At 36.0% G+C, this 21,516-nt stretch overlaps 3 protein-coding genes across 3 annotated transcripts; 2 read left to right on the forward strand and 1 right to left on the reverse strand.

Annotated features, from left to right (window-relative positions):
* Positions 1-603: 603 nt before the first annotated feature.
* On the forward strand, positions 604-4,721 carry LOC130497458 (uncharacterized). Its single transcript, XM_056990258.1, has 3 exons — positions 604-1,097; positions 2,949-3,796; positions 4,029-4,721. The coding sequence occupies exons 2-3, from the start codon at positions 3,338-3,340 to the stop codon at positions 4,719-4,721; spliced, it is 1,152 nt and encodes a 383-aa protein (XP_056846238.1). The 5' UTR covers positions 604-1,097; positions 2,949-3,337.
* A 100-nt stretch (positions 4,722-4,821) lies between these two features.
* Positions 4,822-6,870, forward strand: LOC130497459 (uncharacterized). Its single transcript, XM_056990259.1, has 3 exons — positions 4,822-5,442; positions 5,519-5,612; positions 5,928-6,870. Exons 1-3 carry the CDS (start codon positions 4,832-4,834, stop codon positions 6,303-6,305), a joined length of 1,083 nt encoding a protein of 360 aa, XP_056846239.1. The 5' UTR covers positions 4,822-4,831; the 3' UTR covers positions 6,306-6,870.
* Positions 6,871-15,442: 8,572 nt separating this feature from the next.
* On the reverse strand, positions 15,443-18,570 carry LOC108829213 (cyclin-dependent kinase C-2 C). Its single transcript, XM_018602874.2, has 9 exons — positions 17,994-18,570; positions 17,627-17,911; positions 17,205-17,522; positions 16,879-17,106; positions 16,703-16,800; positions 16,458-16,566; positions 15,959-16,378; positions 15,721-15,850; positions 15,443-15,641 (listed from the first exon to the last, which is right to left on the reverse strand). The coding sequence occupies exons 1-9, from the start codon at positions 18,348-18,350 to the stop codon at positions 15,625-15,627; spliced, it is 1,962 nt and encodes a 653-aa protein (XP_018458376.2). The 5' UTR covers positions 18,351-18,570; the 3' UTR covers positions 15,443-15,624.
* Between the last annotated feature and the right edge of the window lie 2,946 nt (positions 18,571-21,516).

The raw sequence follows: 21,516 nt of genomic DNA on the forward strand, positions 1-21,516 counted from the left end.
TCTGCTTTGTGATACACTTGAAAACTACATAACATACCGTTTTTCATTGATGTGTGAGTGAAAAGTTCCATTTTTGTGTGTAAGCTCTCTTTTTTATTGCAAAATTTAAATTATATGTATCATAAAAAATCATCAGCTATTATCGTTTGACTTATTGAATTAAATCATTGTTTTTTTTTTGCAACTTGAATTAAATCATTGTTACGAGAAAAGCTTGTTTTATGTATTTTTGTATCAGTGTTCCAAAAAAGAAATATGTTCTAAAAAATATATATTTTTGTATCTCATCACAAATCTCTAACACATGTTCACATCGTTATTTTAGTTAACAAATAAACTAACAATAAGAGAAGAGAGAGATTCATAACCAAATGAAAGAGATTAACATGACAATTATTTTAGGGATTATTTGCGTGGGTGCCTCTACACGCTAGCGAAATTAGGAGAATATCCATCATTTTCCAAAATTATTTTCCTTTCGGATTTGCCCTTCTGACTCACTGCTGTGCATATTGATAAATGTGTCAGTCTATCTGAAAACCTATTCAACACAATATCTAACCTTCGTATAGCTTCAGGAATGTGTCAGTATAGTGAACTTCATACTCTGAATTAACCAAATTGAGGAGATCGATGGAGCCCATTTGTTAACCAATTTGTGAGAAGAAATATCTTATCTCAATTCTTTTTCTTATCGTAATTTATTTCTTCTCCAAACTTTATCTCTTTATTCCATCTATTATATGTGGTCTACAATCAATTCTTTTTTCCAGTAAAAATATATTCTTTTTCAAAACTCTATATGCTACCACTTATAATTTGATTTTTTTCCATTCATCTCCAAACACCGTGAAAACATCAAGTTCTATTAACTTTTATTCAAATCAGTATTAATCTTCATCATCTCATCCCATTACCAAAAATGGCTGCATAACCAATCCAAGACAACCACAACGCTGAGCTCTTTAATCCATGGCGTATAGAGAAAATCCCATTTAATGTGATAGTATTGATACAAGAGGCGACAGTTCGTGATCTAAGAAATTATATTGCCAACCAAAACTATTGATTCTACGATGAGGGCTTCACCGGACAAGGTAGAACGAATCTCCATCTCCGACTCCGACGATTTCTTGAACAACATGATATATGTTTGGTTAGCTGCTACAAAATAATTGTTAGATGATTCAATTTTTGTTATCTTCTACAAAATATGTGACAAAATAAGTTACATAATAATAGATAAATAGTTTGTTATCTACAGAACATGAGCAATTAGAATTCACATCTCCATTGCACTTTTACTTGTCAAGATAAGTATTTTAGTTTGGGAAAATTGCCAAATATGACTCACAACTTGATTTCAAATGCAAAAGTAAACTCAAACATGAATCAAATGCAAAAGTGACTTTAGGGAATATTGAAATTACAACATGCTCTTTGTGTAGAAACAAAAAAAAACCAAAATGCTTTTTACGTTTCTAACCCCCGTAAGTCTTCCGTCCAGACGACTAACTTGTAAGTCGTCTGGTATTATTTTTTAAGAAAATAATTTAAAAAATTTGTAAAAAATATTTTGATAAGTGAAAAATAAAAATCATATAACTAACATATGTTTTAAGTGATATAAATTAAGATATAACAAAAGTGAATTGTTTTCGACATAGATGAGTGAAAGTAGTGAGTCATGATATTCTTTGGTTTAGGTTTTGCCAACATATGTTGTAGTATTGTATGTGTTCTTAGGGTTAGATTTTGGAAAGCATAAAAGTATTTTTGAAAAATATGAAATTTACCCAAATGTGTTTATTTCTGTGTATAGTAATCACTAAGCAAGTTTAATTTGATTTTATAACGTGTTTAGTTAGTTAATTTTAGTCAATTTAGTTTAGGGGTTAATTTAGGGTCTAGACGACTTACTAGTAAGTCGTCTGGTGAATATATTTACGGTAGACGACTTACTAGTAAGTCGTCTGATGTATAGTATTCCACAAACGACTTACCAGTAAGTCTTGCAAACCGGACCCCTAACCGGATATTTACCGGACATATATAAGATGGTTTTTTTTTATTCATTGTTTCGCGAAATTCAGAAAAAAACCCTAACGGCGTTTCTCTCAAAACCCTAAAGGCGATTTAAAAGGCGATTTCCGTCGATTCTCTCTAATCCATCGTTCTCACCACCGATTATATCTCCGCTGTTATCACTGACGTTCTAAGCACCGTTCTCACCGCCGCTTCCTCTATTTCAGATTTGAGAGGAAACCCTAATGCCGCTTCCTCTATTTCAGATTTGAGAGGAAACCCTAACGCCGTTTCTCCCTAAATCCTAACACCGTTTCTCTGTAAATCTAGCGCCGTTTCGTGTCTCGTTCTCTCCGCCGGTTCTCTGTAAACCCTAGCGCTGAGACTCCCAGAGGCGTCTCGTCGAACTCCGCCGCCGGTAAGTTATTGAGAACATAAAACATTGTCTCTATCTATAGTCGTTATGACCGCGCTTCTTAATTTGTCGTCTGTTTTGGCAGATCTATAACCGCTGTGTCGAAGGCGACTATATCTTCTCTGAATTTCCAGGTGGACTTTGAACTGTTCTATTGGATGTCTTGGAAGACTTTGCAGAAGACTTAAATATAAGCCATAAGACTTAATACAAGTTGTCTGGAAAGTCTTCCAGCTGGAAGACTCGACTTAATATAAGTCGTCTGGAAAGTCTTCCAGCTGGAAGACTTTGCGGACGACTTAATATAAGTCGTCTGCAAAGTCTTTCAGCTGGAAGACTTTCCAGACGACTTGTATGGAAGACTTTCCAGCCGACTTGTATTAAGTCGTCTGGAAAGTCTTCCAAAATTATAACTTGAACTTCAATACTGGATGGTTGTCTGTTTGAGATGGTTGTTGTCTTTGATTGTTTTTGTCTTTGATTGTTTCTGTCTTTGATTGTTTTGCAGACAAAAACATGGATATTCTAAAACTCCCCCGGAGGAAATATACATTAGGGAAAGAGCCCAACCCAATTAAGAGCATTTCGTATCACACGGATTGTACGACATTGCATCATGCTTTAGAGGATGCTCTTGATCATCGAGAATATGAAGCGCTGAAGGAGTCGAAGTTGGGAGTTTTCATCAAGTTCCAAGAGCTGGGATTTGGTTAGGCTTCAAGGTTGGTTCACTTCATGCTCGGTTTCCAGCTCGACATAAAGAAGAAGTATGAGCTGTGGTGACTTGTTGGTCCAGAACCGCTGAGGTTTTCACTGATAGAGTTTGAAAAGCTCACTGGTCAAAACTGTGAGTACATCGAAGACCTTGAGAGTCCGTACTGTCCTGTTACGTCGGAGATGTCTGCTTTCTGGGCGAAGTCGGGAGTTAATATCAATGCTGGGCCATCTACTGACCAGATAATAGCAGCACTCAAGAGATGCAAAGAGTGGTCTCGGGATGATTGCAAGCGTCTCGCGTACCTTGCCATCTTCGCTGGATACATTGAAGGGAAAAAGGTCACAACCTCTACACGGGCTAGTCTGGCGAGGCTAGTGATGGATTTAGAACGGTTTGAGAATTATCCATGGGGGAGAGTCACTTTTAAGGTGCTGATTGAGTCTCTGAAGGCCAAAAATATCACGGGTTGTTACACGATTGATGGGTTTGTAAAAGCTTTCCAGTCCTCGGTGTACACAGCTCTGCCGGAACTTGGTGCTGGTTATGGTAATCCCGTAGGAGGCGAACCGGCTGTACCGTTACTGGCTTACTCGGGTGGCAAAGGACGCAGATGGTTTCAACAGGCTATCTGCAGTCAGGTATTTAAACTTGTATCCAACAGGCTATCTGCAGAAGACTTATAATTAAGTCGTTATAATTAAGTCGTCTGGAAAGTCTTCTAGCTGGAAGACTTTGCGGACGACTCATATTTAAGTCGTCCGCAAAGTATTCCAGCTAGAAGACTTTCCAGACGACTTAATTATAAGTCTTCTGCGAAGTCTTTTCTTTCCAGACGACTTTATCTAAGTTCATATCTTTTATTTACTGCAGACTAGAGTGGAAAACTTTGTTGAGAAGGAGGAGATCGGTGAACTGTTTCCACAATGGGACTCTGATGTTGAGGACCCGGACGCGGAGAACATAATTAAAGTCATGTATAAGAGACCGTGGAAGTGGACCATGGATTACTGGAAAGTCACCGGTACTTGTGATACGAGTCCAACGAAGGAAGATGAAGAACGTCCAAGACATCGGAAGAAAGCTGAAGAACGTCCAAGACGTCGGAAGAAAGCTGAAGAACGTCCAACTCCAAGACCTCGGAAGAAAGCTCGTTTAGAGGCAACTGCAGAGGCAACTGCAGAGGCAACTGCAGAGGCTAGTGAAGAGGCTAGTGAAGAGGCTAGTGAAGAGGGTCGTGAAGAGGGTCGTGAAGAGGCTCGTGAACGTGAAGAGGGTCGTGAAGAGGCTCGTGAAGAGGTTCCTCATCAGGGTCGTTCCGATGTTCGTACAGAGGTGATTGGGATGACCAAAGAGGAATTGGACAGAAACTTCAAGGACCTAGCTGATGCCTTGAGGCAAGGGTTTGGGACGTGCCTTGCGGAGATCAAGCATCTGTCGGATAAGAATGGTGTTGTGGAAAAGAAGCTTGGTATCACACCTGCTCCGCCTAAACAGACGCAAGAACCAGGGGTTAGTACTAAATCCTTTCCCAAAACCTATCAGAAGACTTCGCAGACGACTTAACCATAAGTCGTCTGGAAGACCTTCCAGACGATTTATAATTCAGTCGTCTGGGACGTCTTCTAGCTAGACGACTTCGCAGAAGACTTATAATTGATTTTTGAAAATGATCTATGCAGAGTGAAAGAGAAAGTGTTAATGGGGCGAAAGAGAAATTCGGAAAGAAGAGAAAGGAGAGAAAAGAGGATCCAAAGGAGGATCCTAAGAAGAGAATGGAGAGGAAGGAGGATCCAAAGGAGGATCCTAAGAAGAGAAAGGAGGATCAAAAGAAGGATCCTAAGGAGGATCAAAAGGAGGATCCTAAGGAGGATGCTAGTGAGGTTGCTAAGGACGATCCTAAGGAGGATGTCAGTGAGGTTGGTAATGAGGGTGCTAGTTCCTCGAAAGTGCCGAGTCTAGTGGTTGCCGAAGAAGTCGAAGAACCAAGCGTTCTTCTATTGGAGAAAGAAAATTCTACTCTTTCAGATAAAGTAAAGGAGAGAGCTAGATATGAGTCAAAGAGGGATGCTGCTCATTTGGAACTTCAGCGGAATGCTGCTTTGGCAGTTCAGCGTGGAAGGAGTGAGCGAACAAGGAAACTTGCTCCCACACAGTCGTCTCCTTATAAGGGGAACAACACGGCCAAAACGATCATTCCAAACTCAAACAAGTCTGCCTTTACACCTTTTCACCCACTCGACAAGGCGGCACAGAAGTTGCTCATTGATCACTGCAAAACTTGTCCGTAAGTGAATTACTCTCCCATAATAGCTTGCTTTAAGTCTTCAGCTCTGATTGGTTTTCCACTTTTTGTTTTGCAGTGAAGTTAAGAAGCCTATGGAGAAACGCCCGGTGAGAAGTCTTTCTCGGTGGTATAAAACACTCCGGACTTCCAAAGACTGGCTGGACGACTCAGTAAGTTTTCTTCTACAAATAGTTAAGTCGTCTGCTAAGTCGTCTGGACGTAGAAGACTTTCCAGTCGACTTAATAGTTAAGTCGTCTGCTAAGTCTTCTACGTAGAAGACTTAGCAGACGACTTAATAGTTAAGTCGTCTGCTAAGTCTTCTACGTAGAAGACTTTACAGACGACTTAACTATTAAGTCGTCTGCTAAGTCTTCTACGTAGAAGACTTTACAGACGACTTAATGGTTAAGTCGTCTGCTAAGTCTTCTACGCAGAAGAATTTCTAATAGTTAAGTCGTTTGACATGTATTATTTTGTTATGCAGCATATGGATGCTTGGATTAATGTGCTGAGGAAGAGGTACCATGCTAATCCGGAAATGTTCAGGAGCGAGAGAATTTGCTTCCTTGATCATCTCTTTTCTCGACATTGGAGTAAAAACTTCGACGATTTTAAGGCTGATAAACCCGACTTCAGAGGTCTAGGAAGAAGACTCCCTGGTGGTGCCTGGAATTATTATAGTGGAAAAATACCATCATTTTGCAGATCTATGAAGGTTTGGGGGAAGGATATTGACGATATCTATGCGCCAGTGAATTACAAGGACTTTCATTGGATTTCTATCTGGATATCGATTCCTGATAGGCGCATAGTGGTTTTTGACACGATCATTCCTGTATACCCCCAGCAGACCTCGATGTGATAATGGAGCCTTATTGCCACATGGTCTCCTACTTGCTATATGAGTGCTCCTCCATCGAAGAACGTGAAACAATGCTCCTGGAGCCATACACATATGAAAGACCGGTCTTACCAAAGTCAAAATCTGGTGATTGTGGCGTGTATGCTCTAAAGTTCATTGAGGTTCATTCTTTGGGGTTGCCATTTTCTCCAAAAGACTTTGCCCAAAGCAACAATAAGAATATGAGGGAGACGATGGCGGTGGATGTATTTAGAGAGATTCCAAACGCGCATTACTTTGACAACACAAATAATGATGATTACCTGGAGACGTATGCACCTCAAGTTTGAGTTACGGATTAGGGTTTAGACTAGGGTGATTGTGAATATTTGAAGGTGATTGTGTGTATGGACTTGATTGTATGTATGTATTTAAGTCTTGTGAATATTTGAAGGTTTAATATATATTTGAAGTCGTCCGGAAGGACTTAATTATAAGTCGTCTGGAAGGTCTTCCAGCTAGAAGACTTTCCAGGCGACTTAGCTATAAGTCGTCTGGAAGGTTTTCCAGCCAGAAGACTCTCCAGGCGACTTACCTATAAGTCGTCTGGAAGGTCTTCCAGCCAGAAGACTCTCCAGGCAACTTAACTATAAGTCGTCTGGAATGTCTTCTAGATGGAAGACCTTCCAGACGACTTATAGTTAAGTCGTCTGGAATGTCTTCTGTGTACGGACCTTATAGAAAAGTCGTCTGGAATGTCTTCTGTGCACGGACACATAAGGTCATAACACAGAAAATGTCATAACACATAAGGTCATAACACAGAAAAGGTCATAACACATAAGTTCATAACACATAAGGTCATAACACATAAGTTCATAACACATAAGTTCATAACACAGAAAAGGTCATAACACATAAGTTCATAACACAGAAAATGTCATAACACAGAAAAGGTCATAACACATAAGTTCGTCTGGCAGACTTAATTGAAGATCTTATGGGTTAGACGACTGACTAGACGACTAACTTGAAGGTCGTCTGGCAGGCTTACTTGAAGGTCTTATGGGTTAGACGACTGACTAGACGACTAACTTAAAGGTCGTCTGGGTTAGACGACTTACATTGTGGTTTCGTATGGCCGGTTTCTTTGCAGTTTGAGCATCTATAAGCCCTGTGTTTCTTCCGGGGGTTGGTTGCTCTCATCCTGGATAGCTCTAACCAAGATTGCCATCTTGATTTCTTTTGTCTCCCCGGACCACACTTTACATCTGGAGGAAAGCATGTGCGTGCCTCAACCGCTTGTCGATTACAAGGATATATATTCTCTGAGTATCCTGCAAACAAATAATTCTTTGAGTACACTGGAGATACAAGTGTGTCGACATGCACACCAGCAAGTGTTCCAGCTGCTATAGCATGAGAGCAAGGTATTTTCTCCACTCCATAGACACCACAATCACACTTTCCATGTTCCAAATCAACCACACAGTCCATTTTGCCACCTTTCACAAAGAATTTCCATCCATCAATTGGTTGGGCCCTCATCTTATCCGCTATCTCTGACCGAACATCAAGCAAGTATTCAACACCCCGACTATTTTGAGTTGGGAGACTCAATGCATCGTCTCTCCTTTTCCAAAACCACCTTCCTAGCTTCTCCCTTATGAACTCCAACAGGAAGTCAATCGGAAATCCCCTAGCTCACTTCAGTGCGGAATTAATAGACTCAGCGATGTTGCTCATTTTTATGTTGTACCTGTCTCCCGTACAGTAAACCCTTGACCATAGGCTAACGTCTGCATTCACCAAATACGTTGCAAGGTCCGGGTTTGCACTCCGTATCTCAGCCATGTACCGGTCAAAATATGAAACCGTGTGAGCATAAGCAGCACCTTTCACCAAGTACAAAAGATGTCTCCCTTTATAAGTTTTGACAATGTTTTCTTGAAGGTGATAATAACATATTCCTCGGGTTGCCCAAGGAAACACCTTATCACACGCACTTTTAATTGCCTCGTGCCGGTCGGACACTATCACCAGAGGAGAATCATGGGATATACAACTAGCCAATTTTGTGAAAAACCATTCCCAAGAAGGTCCATCTTCAGCATCTACGATCCCAAAAGCCAATGGAAATATCTGAAAATTCCCATCTTGTGCCGCTGCAACTAACATAACACCTCCATACTTCCCACTTAGGTGAGTCCCATCCACCACAATGACCCTTCTCTGATACTTCAAACCTTTGATAGAAGCTCCAAAGGAGATAAATAGATACTTAAATCGGTTCAGAGAATCGAGTTCTATAGCCGTGATAGAATCTGGATTTGCTAAGGAGACTTGCTCGAGATATGATGGCAGTCGCGAATACCCATCTTCTGCTGATCCTCTCACCAACATTTGTGCATATAACAGTGCTCTGTATGAAGTGGTGTAATTAAGCGTCATACCAAACATGTTCTTCATAGCATCAGTGATATGCTGCGGATTTAACCCATCAATGATTCCAACACGATCAATGAAAAGCCGAGCAACATACTTCGGAGTACAATGTTTCCGCTGAGCGATTCTATCTCCCACTGAGCATGTATGAGCTTGCACATACTTTGTTACCCAAAACGTGTTTGTCCCATGTTTCACACTCGCTCTGAGCCTCCATCCACAACCACTAACCCGACATATTGCCACAATGAGAGTTTTCGATGACTTGTATATTCTGAAGGTGAATCCACGCCTCACTGCTGTCAACCGCACCTCCGAAACCAATGCATCCTTGCTAACGAAACTCTGGTTGACATGTAGCTTGTCTCTTTGAAATCTTTCTCCTTCAATAGCATATGTTTCTTTGAAATCTTCAAAACACATATCATCTTCTTCTGAGTCCTCATCTTTGACCTTTCCATAAACATTGTAATTCTCACCATCCTCGACCGCTTCAGCAACATCACAGATATCATTATAATCTATCGAAAAAGGGAAACAACGAAGCATCATCCTCTCCATCATCCTCTTCCCCATCATCCACCTCCTCATCCTGCTCCTCCCCATCATCCTCCTCGCCATCATCCTCCTCGCCATCATCCTCCTCCCCACCAGCTTCATTAACTTCTTCCCTTTCCTCTGAAACCGTTCTCATCTTGCTACGGCTTCTCATCTTGCTACGGCTTGATACACAAAGCCGTACTCCGTGCGTTTTGGTTATCTCGAGCAAGTATCCAACTTGTCTATCACTTGTAACATGAATAGGAGGGGTATCTGGAGCCATATCTTGCATCATTGCTTCTGGTACTGAGTAACTTATCTCCACAGACTCTATGTTCATATCCAAGTTAAAATCTTCTTCAGCCATTGCAACAAGTTCAGCATGTGTCGAACCTTCACTCAAAAAAAACATTCTCGCTCCTTTGGAATCATCAACCACAAAATCCCAACAGCCATCTTTCCACAACCATTCTCCATACACTGCAGGTAACCGACGTATCATCTGCAAAAAATCAAAAATAAAAACACATTAGCTAGAAACTTTGATTAACATGAAGTGATGTTGGTAAACTCTTAAATATCACCAATTATGTTATAAATTTAATTCAGTAGCTCCAATATTGATTAATATACATGAATTAATAAGAAAATGTAAAAAAGTCTTTATAGTTTTGGAGAAAATGAAAGTTTACTAAACATTGACGCAGACGACTTACTGGTAAGTCGTCTGGAATACTTAGACGACTTACAAGTAAGTCGTCCGAAGAGGTCATTTTGGCAATTGACTTTAAGCTGGACGACTTACAAGTAAGTCGTCCAGTTTTGTTTGTTAAAAAAAAACACCAGACGACTTACTTGTAAGTCGTCTCGGATAAACGGGTTACTTTTGCATTTGACCGAATTGTGTCAGAGAAATTGACTTTTCTTAGACGACTTACTAGTAAGTCGTCCCTGGGAAAACAAAAAACTCAATATTTTATTAAAACAAGATGACTTACTTGTAAGTCGTCTCATGTTAGTTTAAAATTCGAAAATAAAACTGAAATTTTTATTTTTTCCAGACGACTTAAACGGAAGTCGTCCAGATAGACAACTTACACGGAAGTCGTCTGAGATAAGCAAGGTTTGACCAGAATCTCAGAATAAAATCTGGACGACCTTCAAGTAAGTCTTCTGACTGGACGACCTTCAAGTAAGTCGTCTGGGAGAAAATAAATATTTAAGTTGTTTTTCCAATTGCAAAACTAACCTGAGACGACTTACCAGTAAGTCGTCTAGCTTTAATAAAATATTGATTTTTTTTTTGTTTCCCGAGAGACGACTTACTAGTAAGTCGTCTGGGAAAAGTAAAATATCTGACACAATTCGGTCAAATGCAAAAGTAACCCGTTTATCCTAGACGACTTACTAGTAAGTCGTCTAGGATATTCTCGGGTTTTTTTTCTAAACAAAGAAAGATGGACGACTTACAAGTAAGTCGTCTCTTTGTCCAGAAGACTTAACCGTAAGTCTTCTACAGCCAGACGACTTACAGGTAAGTCTTCTACGCGGACAGATCTGGAAATTTTTCCAATTTCATACATTAAATTAGTGAGATGACTTCCTTACCACACAGAAGTCTTCTCCAAACACCCAGAACCTTAAACGAGAGTAACCCACCAAGAATAGTAAGCTTGAATGTCTCTATCAACCAAAAAAAAATTAAAATCAAAAGCTTGAGTTTTTTGGATGAATATGGAGACAAAGTGAAAGAGATGTTGTTTTCAGTTCATAACAATTGAGAGAGAGAGACAGTAAATCGATTTCAGGTGCATTAACAGCTTCAAATTGGTTGTTCATGGTAGTTGGGGTATTGAAGGCGATGGCAATCTTGTAAATACTTGAAGATGATGAGGTTGAGAGAGTAAAATGGCCATTTTCGAAAAACATAAAAAAATAAAAATTAATGGCATTTTCGTAAATACTGTGAACATGTGGGGTGAATAGGGCAAAAGAAAGATAAAAAAAACAAGAGAGGTTACTTTTGTGTTTGACTTTGAGTTTTGAGTCAATTTTGCAAAAAGCTTTTTTAGTTTCATGTTTTATATAAAAGTTAACTACATTTTGTGTCGTATTAAAATTGATATATATGATATAAAATTTGTTTAATAAATTGATTGATTGGGTAAAAAAACCTTGTTAAATAGCATGAAAATAAAGATTTAGTCCATATAATAATTACTATAGTAATACTATTTATTTCTTGATATAGTAAAATATTTATAATAGTATACATCTCTATATATCTTGAAATTTATTATATTACCATCATCTGTTGGTTTTAAATTTAAGGCTTGACCATAAAAGGTCCATAAGTTTTGGAGAACAATACAAAGAGACATATGATCGTCTGAATGTGATAACCTAAATTTCATTATATATTTTGCATCTAAAAATTACAGGACATGGATTCTGTAAATATAATGCAACTACTTTGGATATCAAGTTCAAAGTAAAATTTTTGAAAAAATATTTAATGATGCAAAAAATGAGAATACATATTGAAACAAGTAATGTTCTCCAGCGGACAAAGAGATTAAAGAAGTTTATACTTGTATCTTGTCTCCTTGAGACTCGGAAAAACAATGAGCTATTGATATAAGGTCAGGACCAAAGACTTTCTGTTAGAACTCATATTCTCATTTGAAGTTGAGAATAAAGATGGTAATAAAGAAATGATATGAGTCGATCATCTAAAGATGAAAGAAAATTATTGTGAGTACAATGTCTTGTGGTATCTAAATTATTTGAAGCTCTAGAAGAGCATATATATGTATGCCCATGGGAGGGAAACTTATACTTTCCCAAGTCTCAAAGATCAAAAGGATCCAAGATATAGCAGATGACCTTAAGTTGGGTATGTTGTTTATTTTTAGTTGAGATTCAATTCGAGATAGAAAAAATATGCAGTGTTATCATCTCGAGGGTGAGAATAGAGAATCTCACATCCCTAGTAAGTGGAACATCCAGAAGTATGTTCATACTGGAAAGAGACTTTAGGAGTCATTTATAAAATAAAACCAAGGGATTTTTCATCTATAATTTTGAGACAATAAGTAAAAGGAAATGTTGAATACTTTCAATCAAGAGTATTACCCGAGGCACTATTGTATTGTACTACGCAATGATTAGAAAATGGAGATGAATGTAATAGTAAACCAGATGTTTACTGAAAGTGTAATATTTGGCAAACAGATTGTGCTATCTCGGTTTAGTATTGATGCGAAAGATAATCATATGGACATTCGTTGAAGAACAAGAAGATTCTTACGAATGATCTGCCATATGCTGCTTGCTTACAAGGAAGGCAATATAAGAATACAGTTTTCACCAGTCAAATAGATTTGGAATCTATTTATACAAGGAGATGTTTGTGGGCTTGATCACCCACTGGTGAACTGATCACCCACCTTGTGTTTATAATTAATGCATCGACAAGAAGTTCGTATGTATCCTTGTCAAAGATCCGCAACTTGATGTTTGTGAGACTAATTGGTAATATTGGTTAATTCACAAGCCTTTGATGATTATTTTATGCATGTGAGGATACATGATGAACATCCTGTAACTAATGTTCATACGTATGATGCAGTAATATTGATTCGCATAATGCCAAAGAGTAATTAAGAACTCTTCCCATCAAATTGGTTTTGGGTCAGAAACCAAAGATCCCATCTAGAAATTTTGAAAAGTTATAGTTGTTCCACCACACCGCTAAAAGATGGGATCTCAAATGAGGTTATGAATATGTTGAATATGATCTCCATTGACGATAAAATCTAGAAGATTTTATAAGATTTATTTAAAGACTCAAAGTTAGTCCAACATTAGGGGGAGAAAATAAACAGCTAGAAAAAGTCAAGAGTTGAAATGAATTATCATTGATCCTCGATTAAAGATCACAAATAGAAGTCCAAAATGAATGTATGGAGATAATTTTATTAGAAAGATTAACATATGAGTTGCCAGACTCGTTTATTGATCCTAAGAGAAAGTGATTAAGTCACAAGTACCAGCTATAAATGCTCCAGATAAAATGAATGTCCCAAAGGACTACATCTAACTGCTAATGAGTCTAAAGAGTGCATGAAGCGTGATAGACTTATCGGTTCCAAATATAATAATCCTCGGAAAATAAAAAGAGCATGAATGAGAATGGCAGAATTGATGAATGAAATATTAAGGATCTCAAGAAGAGATAGAAAGCATGACAAAAAAAAAAATTCAGGTACCTGAAAATATAGAAATCTCAAATAGCTATGTCATGTCTGGAACAATATGGAACCGATATCAAATCGACGTCGTGAATATTTATGCATGCAATATAGCAGTTGATGATAATGAGGATCATTAACCATCTATTGAAAAGTGTACACAATATGATAAATGGACGAAAAGGGAAAGAAACAATAGATGAAGATCTCTTTGAAAGAGAAGAGTATTCGGACCGGTAGTCCGTACACCTAATGATGTAAAACCAGTGGCACACAAATAGGTCTTTATGTGAAAGAATGAAAAAGATGATGAGGAGTTGTGAGATGCAAAAGAGTAGTTGCACAAGAGTTCTCTCAAAGACCTGCATTTGTTATAAGAAACACATTATTATGTGGTGGAAGCATCAACTTTCAAGTTTCTTTAGCCTGGCAAGAATTGAAAGCCGCTGGAAAATTATGTCAACGATTCCAAAGAAACTAAACTGCAAGATGCAGTAAACCTCATAAGGATTTGGACTGCTAGAAGCAGTAAGTCCTAATTCTCGAAAATATTACCGCGTAAATATATGGAGCATTTAAAAGAAATAGTTCTTGGTCATGAAGTAACATGATATTGGAATTTTACTGATCTCTTCCATGATTGAAAGATGTGATTTCGTATGATAAGAAATATATTCATACTTGTAAATAACTTTTACAAGAAGCAAAGGAATAACTCGTATGTATAAATAGCATAATGTAAAAAATTTTGAAAATTGTCTACAAAAAAAATTATGGAATCCTAATAGACCAAGATATGACCGTTTGTGTGAAAGAGATTCTATGGACTATAAGCCTAATGGTCCAAGAGATTATCTCATAATCAAACGAGTTTATTCACTAAAAACATGCTTATAGCAATTCCTAAAAAGGAAGATATATATGAGGAGAATACATCTCCCTAAGATGATGCTTCCAGGGGGAGAAATATGATGATGTTCGTCGTTGTACTCTTTTTCCTTATCATGGTTTTTGTTCCATTGAGTTTTTCCATGTCAAGGTTTTAACGAGGCAACAAATAACACATAAATGATATATACCTAAAGATGAATATTATCACTTAAGTGATGAAGATCTCTAAATCTTTCAATGAATTTTTGAGATTGAAAGAAGCAAAAAAGAATGATCAAAGATCAATCATACTTGAAAAAGAATCAAAGTATGAACACCTTCCATTCGAGAGACAGAATCAAAGGTCGAAAGTTTTTCAATCAAAGGGGATCTTCTAGATGGAATTAAAATATGGACTCAGCGTCCAGAGAAAGATCTTTGAGTTTACTTTCATCTGCAATTTGAATCAAATCATTCCGGAAGATATAATTCAAGATATGAGTATTTTCGTGGGACATGTATAAGCTGTCTCAGAATACCTAATATCGTCTGATATTCAAAATATCACTTGGTATTCTAATCTTGCCAGAGCTAGGCCGGTGCCTAAACTTAGACATGAAGCTTTCCAAAGTAGTTTGAAGTAATTTTGTCCTACGGTCATTAAGATATTCAAGTTTTAGTGAGGAGTGTCAAATCTGCCAAGAAAAGTGAACCAGTTAATTCATCATATTTGATTGTGTCTTATCAGATATCTCAAGTTATATTCTCATCGAGGAGAGTAGATGCGCGCTGCACTCTTTTTCCCTTAACCATAGTTTTTTCCACTAAATTTTTCTAATAAACTTTTTAACGAGGTAACATCTTTATGCACTATAAAAAATGTATTTGCATAATAGACATCCAAGAGAAACTGTTATGATTAGTTATATGGATGTCCATCATAGGTCCAAAAACTCATGTTCCAGAAAGTTCCAAAACCCTAATTTGTATCATATGAGTACATTTATCTATCGAATAATAAGAAAAACCGATTATCTCTTTCCCTCTTGATTCACAACAAAAATGAAGTTATTATATAGGTAGGTTTTCCCTATCACAACATTGAACGAAGAAGGTCAGAAACATTATTAATCGGTTTCATAAATTTCCGCATTATTTCATATTTTTTTCCTCCTTTTCTAACAACGATGAAAAGTGGAATTTTCCCATCTCGATAATTTTGAGTTTCCGGTTTATCTGTCACCTTGTTCTGCCAAAAAAAAGTGGTATCATAAATACAAAACCATCTGGTTATTTTCTGGTTAGTCTTGAGTTATTAATTTATTTACCCATTTTGAAGTGGGATTTTCTGACAGCTTGCCGGATATTACTTTCGTTCCTTAGCAAAATTTCGTCGATCTTGCCTGATTTAAATATCAATGGTCCTGACATGTTCTGTTTTCCGAACTGCAGATGCTCCTGGAGCAACAACAACAATCACAAGCATTTACTTTCAAACACATATATAAAATTGCATATACCAACTAGCAATTGTATATTTGTATATATGATCAAAAGAGTACTTACTAAGTTCTTCTTTAATGGAGAATCCTCCTCTCTTTGGCATAAATCCAAACCAGAGCCATCAAGTGATCCGTGTCGCTTACCAGTACGGTTTAGCTTGTCCTCACTGGGTAACTCCTCCATAATCTGATCATCGTTGTCTCCCTGAATCTCATAAACTGATTCATTTTCGGGTTTGAGGTTCAAACCGAAAGTGTTTTTGGCAAAGGCGACACTTGTTTCGCTCAATTGGCTCCTTGAGCTTGGTTGATAGTAAGTAAGAGTGGAGATATTATCAGGATCTTTTCGTCTTTTCACAGCCCACGAAAAACCACTGGCTGGTCCTGTCGTCATTGGGAGGTCAGAGAGTTTGTAGTAATTTCCATGTGTTGTTGTGGTGGCTTGAGAACCCTCATTTGTTATGTTCTTGTCCTCAAACGTGTCCTGCAAGGCAAAACGCTTACTTGAGCCTTACGAAACTAAGCTGAAAGAGGAGTTTTACATAGAGTGAAACAAACAAGACCTGTCTTATTGGCAGCTTAGAGTAACTCTTTGGATCATGTTCTTCTCTATGTGGTCTTTTCTGTTTCCTGCCAACTCCAGATTCTCTAAGCTTGAGGTTTGCTCTTTTCCTGAAAAACATATTTATTTATAGTCTTAAAACATAATCTTCCCTAAAACAAGACCAGAGTTTTCCAATGTAGGTATTTTGGATTTAATATTTTGCTTTGAAACAAAATAGATACAAGGAAAGGGAAGAACTCTGACCTGCGCATATCGTCACGATTTTTAGCATCCATCTCTTTGTTTGGTGGGTATTTAGGCAATGAAGAAGGATCACACGCATAAGGCCTCGTCAAGAAATACTAAGAGTAGAAATCAGAAAAAAAAGATTGAGAGGTAGAAAGAAAAGGAGCAATGGGAAACTGAAAAATCTTCCTCACCTCAGAATTAAGTGCAGATGAAGCAGTCCCACGCTTATATGCTTCCATAGAGAGCAAAGTTTCTAATAGAAGAACACCAGTTGTTGATAACTCTTTGCATCGTTCTCTAAGTGTGGCTTCATAAGTATGTTGAGGCCTGAAGGAAGTTGCGTGAGGAAGCCTAGTTTTTCTCCAGAAACTATCCGGTGGAGATCCACAAAGCTTGTAGATTTTATGTAATTGTTCAATCTGAAAAACAAAAAACATAATTTAAAGAAAAAAAAAATCAGCAATAAAACAAATTATTTTAGAAGCGTTCGTTTTCATGTGCAAGATATTTGTATTACCTCGGTTCTGCCTTTTAGGATTGGTTTCCCCATGAGGATTTCAGCAAAAACACATCCCACACTCCATAAATCGATTGATACTCCATAACTAGTAGATCCCATAAGAAGCTCAGGAGCTCTATACCATAAAGTCACCACACGGCTTGTCAATTGGTGTTTGTTCTTAGCTGTGACCACATTTGCTAGCCCAAAGTCTCCAAGTTTTAAAACTCCTTTGTTATTGACCAAAATGTTTGATGCCTTAATGTCTCTATGTATTACGCCTCGCATATGACAATGCTCTAGTCCCCAAAGTAGTTGCTGCATGTAACATTTGATCTTGTATACAAGAATCAAAAAGAAAAATCTCAAAATCTATGTACAATGTCAGAGAGAAAAAAGAAACAAAATTTATTGGTTTCCACATATTTCAGATTTAGTACCTGTGACTCGGTGAATCTGATATCCGGATTTGAGGACAAACCGGCAAGATCATGTTCCATATACTCGAAAACAAGATAAATGCTGCTCGATGCACGAGACGTGATAATACCCTCAAGTTTCATGATGTTGGGATGATTGAGTTTGCGTAGAATCAAAATCTCTCTTGCCATAAACCTAATGCTCTCTGGTTGAAGATTATCAAACTTTACCTTCTTCAAAGCCACCATTTTCCCGGTTTCTACTTCCCGTGCTCGAAAAACACTACTATATGTTCCTTGTCCAATCTACAACCAAAAAAAAAAATCATCAATCTTTTTTAATAAATGTTTTAGTGGTACCTTCCATCACAAGAAACATAATGTTAACCTTCTCCAACTTCTGAAACGCCTCTGCCTTAAGAGGAACCCACCCATGAACAGCCTCAGAGGCAACCTCACAAAGCCAAGATGGCCAACCAGCAGCCGCATGCTCAGCCTCTATGTTCCTCTGAGACAGCCCGGAAAGCAGGCTCTTACCAACCCTTGAATCAGAACCGCCCAATCTTTTCGATTTCCTTGACCGTCTGTGAATATTGTGACTCGCCTCCAATGAATGATCAACAAAGACTCGATGGTGCTGGTTTGTGGAGGAGAAGTCCGGTTCGGGGGCGTTTTCCCTGTCTCGGACAGGTGAGGCACTCTGGTCCCCTAAATATGAGACGTTTTTGGAGCTGATGCAACCCATTTTTAGAGATTAATTGTTCAACCCCTCATGAGGCCAAAAAAGATGAAATGGGATTGCAGACAGAAGAACAAAGAACAAAGATTAAAAAAAAAGGAGGGAAAGAGAAAAGAAAACCAAATCACATGACAAAATTATTAAAAGGAAAAAGAAACTTTTTTTTTGTTGAGTCTTCTTCCGAAAGAGAGGTAAGGGAAGCTGCAAAAACATAACCGCACAAAGAGAGAGAAAGTGAAAAAGACATATTTAGCTCTGCCACCTCCTCCATATTTTTTTTTACTTTGTCACCTCTCTGACAGAGAGATCAATCAAATCTGTTAGTGATAGAGAAGACATAACCAATAAGTTTAAAAAAATAAGAAAGAATTATGGTAGATTAGTTAGTTAATCTTTCCCAAGTTGCTCAGATGTCTTAATAAAAAAAACAGAGTTCTCAAAATGAAAATCACCACTGACCTTAAAATATCTTCTAATGTACAGAACAACGGGTGTCAAAAGGTTTTTCTATCTTATACCGGAAGGTGGGGTTGTATACTAAAGCTTATTTAAGTTGTACAATGATAATTGTTGGTCAGGTTCATTACTTTAAAGGGGTCTTCTTCAGTCAAAAGGAACTTTAGTTTATATAAGCAGTAGGAAAGAAATGTATACTCTTTAGTCTTTATGCATTTTTTATTGGAGATCAAAACATTTGATAGTTTATAATATCATTAAATCTTATTACCACTATACATACATTTCTGACAGTACAAGAACATATATATTTGATTGAAACTTTTGCGCATTTCGAGCAATTTGGTTGTAAAGTCTCTTACATTTGATGTTTGGGAAAATCTCGTGGTTGAAATTAAGTTGTACTAGATCATTACCCGCTCGACCGAGCGGGAGTCATTTTGTTTTTATCTTTGTTTTTACTAAATGTTATACATGATCGCCAATATGTATTAATATAAAATTTTGATAAATAACAATGTGTACTAATGTGTTTAAATAAGCAATGTGTTTAATTACTAAATTTGATTTTTAAATTTTATGATAACGTAAAGTAGATTTTTTCTGTATTATTTAAAATATATAGTGCTATATATTTTGTATTTTCAACATTTATCATACAAAACTTACATTGGGGTATTATTTATATGAAAATATGCATAACATAATATATTTATATATTATATAAACATATGCACATCCGCACGGGTTTTATTTTTAAAATGTATTATATATTGTTTAGTTTTATGTAGTATCGAGTTTGTATAATTAAATTTTGTGTTTAAAGAACTATATCAAAAATGTCTTTCGTATGTAAAAATAACATTTTGCAAGCGCGAGTTGTGTCTTTTTATTGTAACACAAAATTTTATATAAAACTTATGTTTTTTTGTACATTACGAAATTTAATTTTTTAAAAATAATTATTATGTAATTTCAAAGTGAATTTTATCTTTGAGTTCTAATATATTTTGTGTGTAATGGTTCAAAGCATTTTCGATATATATTATATTTCAGTTTGGTTTGTTTTTAGTATTATTGTATAAGTATAATACTATACAATATTACTATATTCTATACAATATATGAAGCTATGTGTTATTTGTTTTAAAAAGTAAATTAGGCCCAACGTAGTTATAAGAATAGTCATATCTTTATGTATATCTTTATGTATGTGTCTATGACTTATCTACCTAATGTTATTCGTACTAATAAAATTAATATGACCAATGAAAGTATACTGATCAATTTAAAATGAATTGTATAGGGTAATTATAGAACGATTAATATTTTTAGTATTCTTAGTATATATCTTATTTAAATCGACATGTAATAAATGTAAAAATCGTATATGGAATATGGACAAAAAGAAGAACTATATTTAAGGAAATACATCAATGCAAAGTTAGACTATGGTACGTATTATATATAAAGAATGAGACATTTAATTTTAATATATGAAGTCCACTTTTAAAAATCTACCTAGAAAAAGTTGTAATGTTCCTGTTTTAATAAGATAGATGATCATTTACCATAAAAGAAGCTATAAATTGTCACGATTGAAACTAAAATTATAAAACTATTGAGCTGCCAACACTCATCAAGCTCACAATACATTACAAACCACGTAGGGTAATTACAATGCTCATGCATTAGGCTAATCAACACAAAGCTTATCAAATTCACACTCATGCTTAGAATCCCGTTAATTACATGAGAAACAAACCTAGGTGATACTTTTCCAGTTTTAATTTTCCTTGAACACACCTTGCTTTAACTTTACAGAAACTGGCCTAACCCCAGAGAAAATGCCCTAAAATGGATAAACTGATCTTATTATATAAAATTAGGTTCTTCAAAATTGATAATTAACATAATCACAACACATGTCGATAATATTTTTAAGATTGTGACATGTGTTATAAATTAATCTTAATTTTTTTATTATAACTATATATCCTAAGAAAAAGATAATTGTACAAGATTATGTGATTATAAATTTCCATTTCTTCAATCCTAAACAAAAAATATTAAAAGAGTATTTATAGTAGATTTCCTTTTTTCTAAATCATAAGAAAACATATTAAAATTATTTAATTAACAAAAAATAATGGTAAAATAGTAATACCAATAAGAAAAAACGAAACAAAATAGTATTTAAAATTATTTAATAGTAGTAACTAGATCTAGTTATTTGATATTTTTTTATAAAATACTGAATAAGAGATCTTATTATATAAAATCTTGTTATTCAAAGTTTCTAACTAACATGATCACGATACATGTCAATAAAAAATTTAAGATTGTAACATGCATTATAAAATATTTTTATTATAACTACATATCCTAAACAAAATATAATTGCACAAGATTATGTGATTTTTATTTTTCCTTTTCTATAATCTCAAGATTTTGTTTTTGTAAAAGAATATTTGATAGTAGTTTTCTTTTTTCCAACTCACAAACAAAAGATATTAAAATTATTTAATTAATAAAAAAAATTTGAAAATAGTATGACACTAATAAAAACTAATTAAAATAGTAAATTTAAATTTATTTAATTGTAATTAGATATAGTCATTTGATAGTAATTTATACAATCCTAAATAAAGAGACATTTGTATAAGATTATGTGTTAGTAATTTTATTTTCTAATTTCCTAAAAATATAAAAGGTT

This window comes from Raphanus sativus, chromosome 7 (genome assembly GCF_000801105.2).
Source record: "Raphanus sativus cultivar WK10039 chromosome 7, ASM80110v3, whole genome shotgun sequence".
NCBI classification, from domain to species: Eukaryota; Viridiplantae; Streptophyta; class Magnoliopsida; order Brassicales; family Brassicaceae; genus Raphanus; species Raphanus sativus.

Excerpts from the sequence above, each read along its gene's own strand:
- LOC130497458 (XM_056990258.1), top strand. The coding sequence starts at position 3,338 with ATGTCTGCTTTCTGGGCGAAGTCGGGAGTTAATATCAATGCTGGGCCA. Across the intron at positions 3,797-4,028 it reads AACAGGCTATCTGCAGTCAG|ACTAGAGTGGAAAACTTTGT; the intron begins GTATTTAAACTT and ends TATTTACTGCAG.
- LOC130497459 (XM_056990259.1), top strand. The coding sequence starts at position 4,832 with ATGCAGAGTGAAAGAGAAAGTGTTAATGGGGCGAAAGAGAAATTCGGA. Across the intron at positions 5,443-5,518 it reads GATCACTGCAAAACTTGTCC|TGAAGTTAAGAAGCCTATGG; the intron begins GTAAGTGAATTA and ends TTTGTTTTGCAG. Across the intron at positions 5,613-5,927 it reads AAGACTGGCTGGACGACTCA|CATATGGATGCTTGGATTAA; the intron begins GTAAGTTTTCTT and ends TTTGTTATGCAG.
- LOC108829213 (XM_018602874.2), bottom strand. The coding sequence starts at position 18,350 with ATGGGTTGCATCAGCTCCAAAAACGTCTCATATTTAGGGGACCAGAGT. Across the intron at positions 17,107-17,204 it reads TCCTAAAAGGCAGAACCGAG|ATTGAACAATTACATAAAAT; the intron begins GTAATACAAATA and ends TTTGTTTTTCAG. Across the intron at positions 15,851-15,958 it reads CTCCATTAAAGAAGAACTTA|GAGCATCTGCAGTTCGGAAA; the intron begins GTAAGTACTCTT and ends TTGTTGCTCCAG.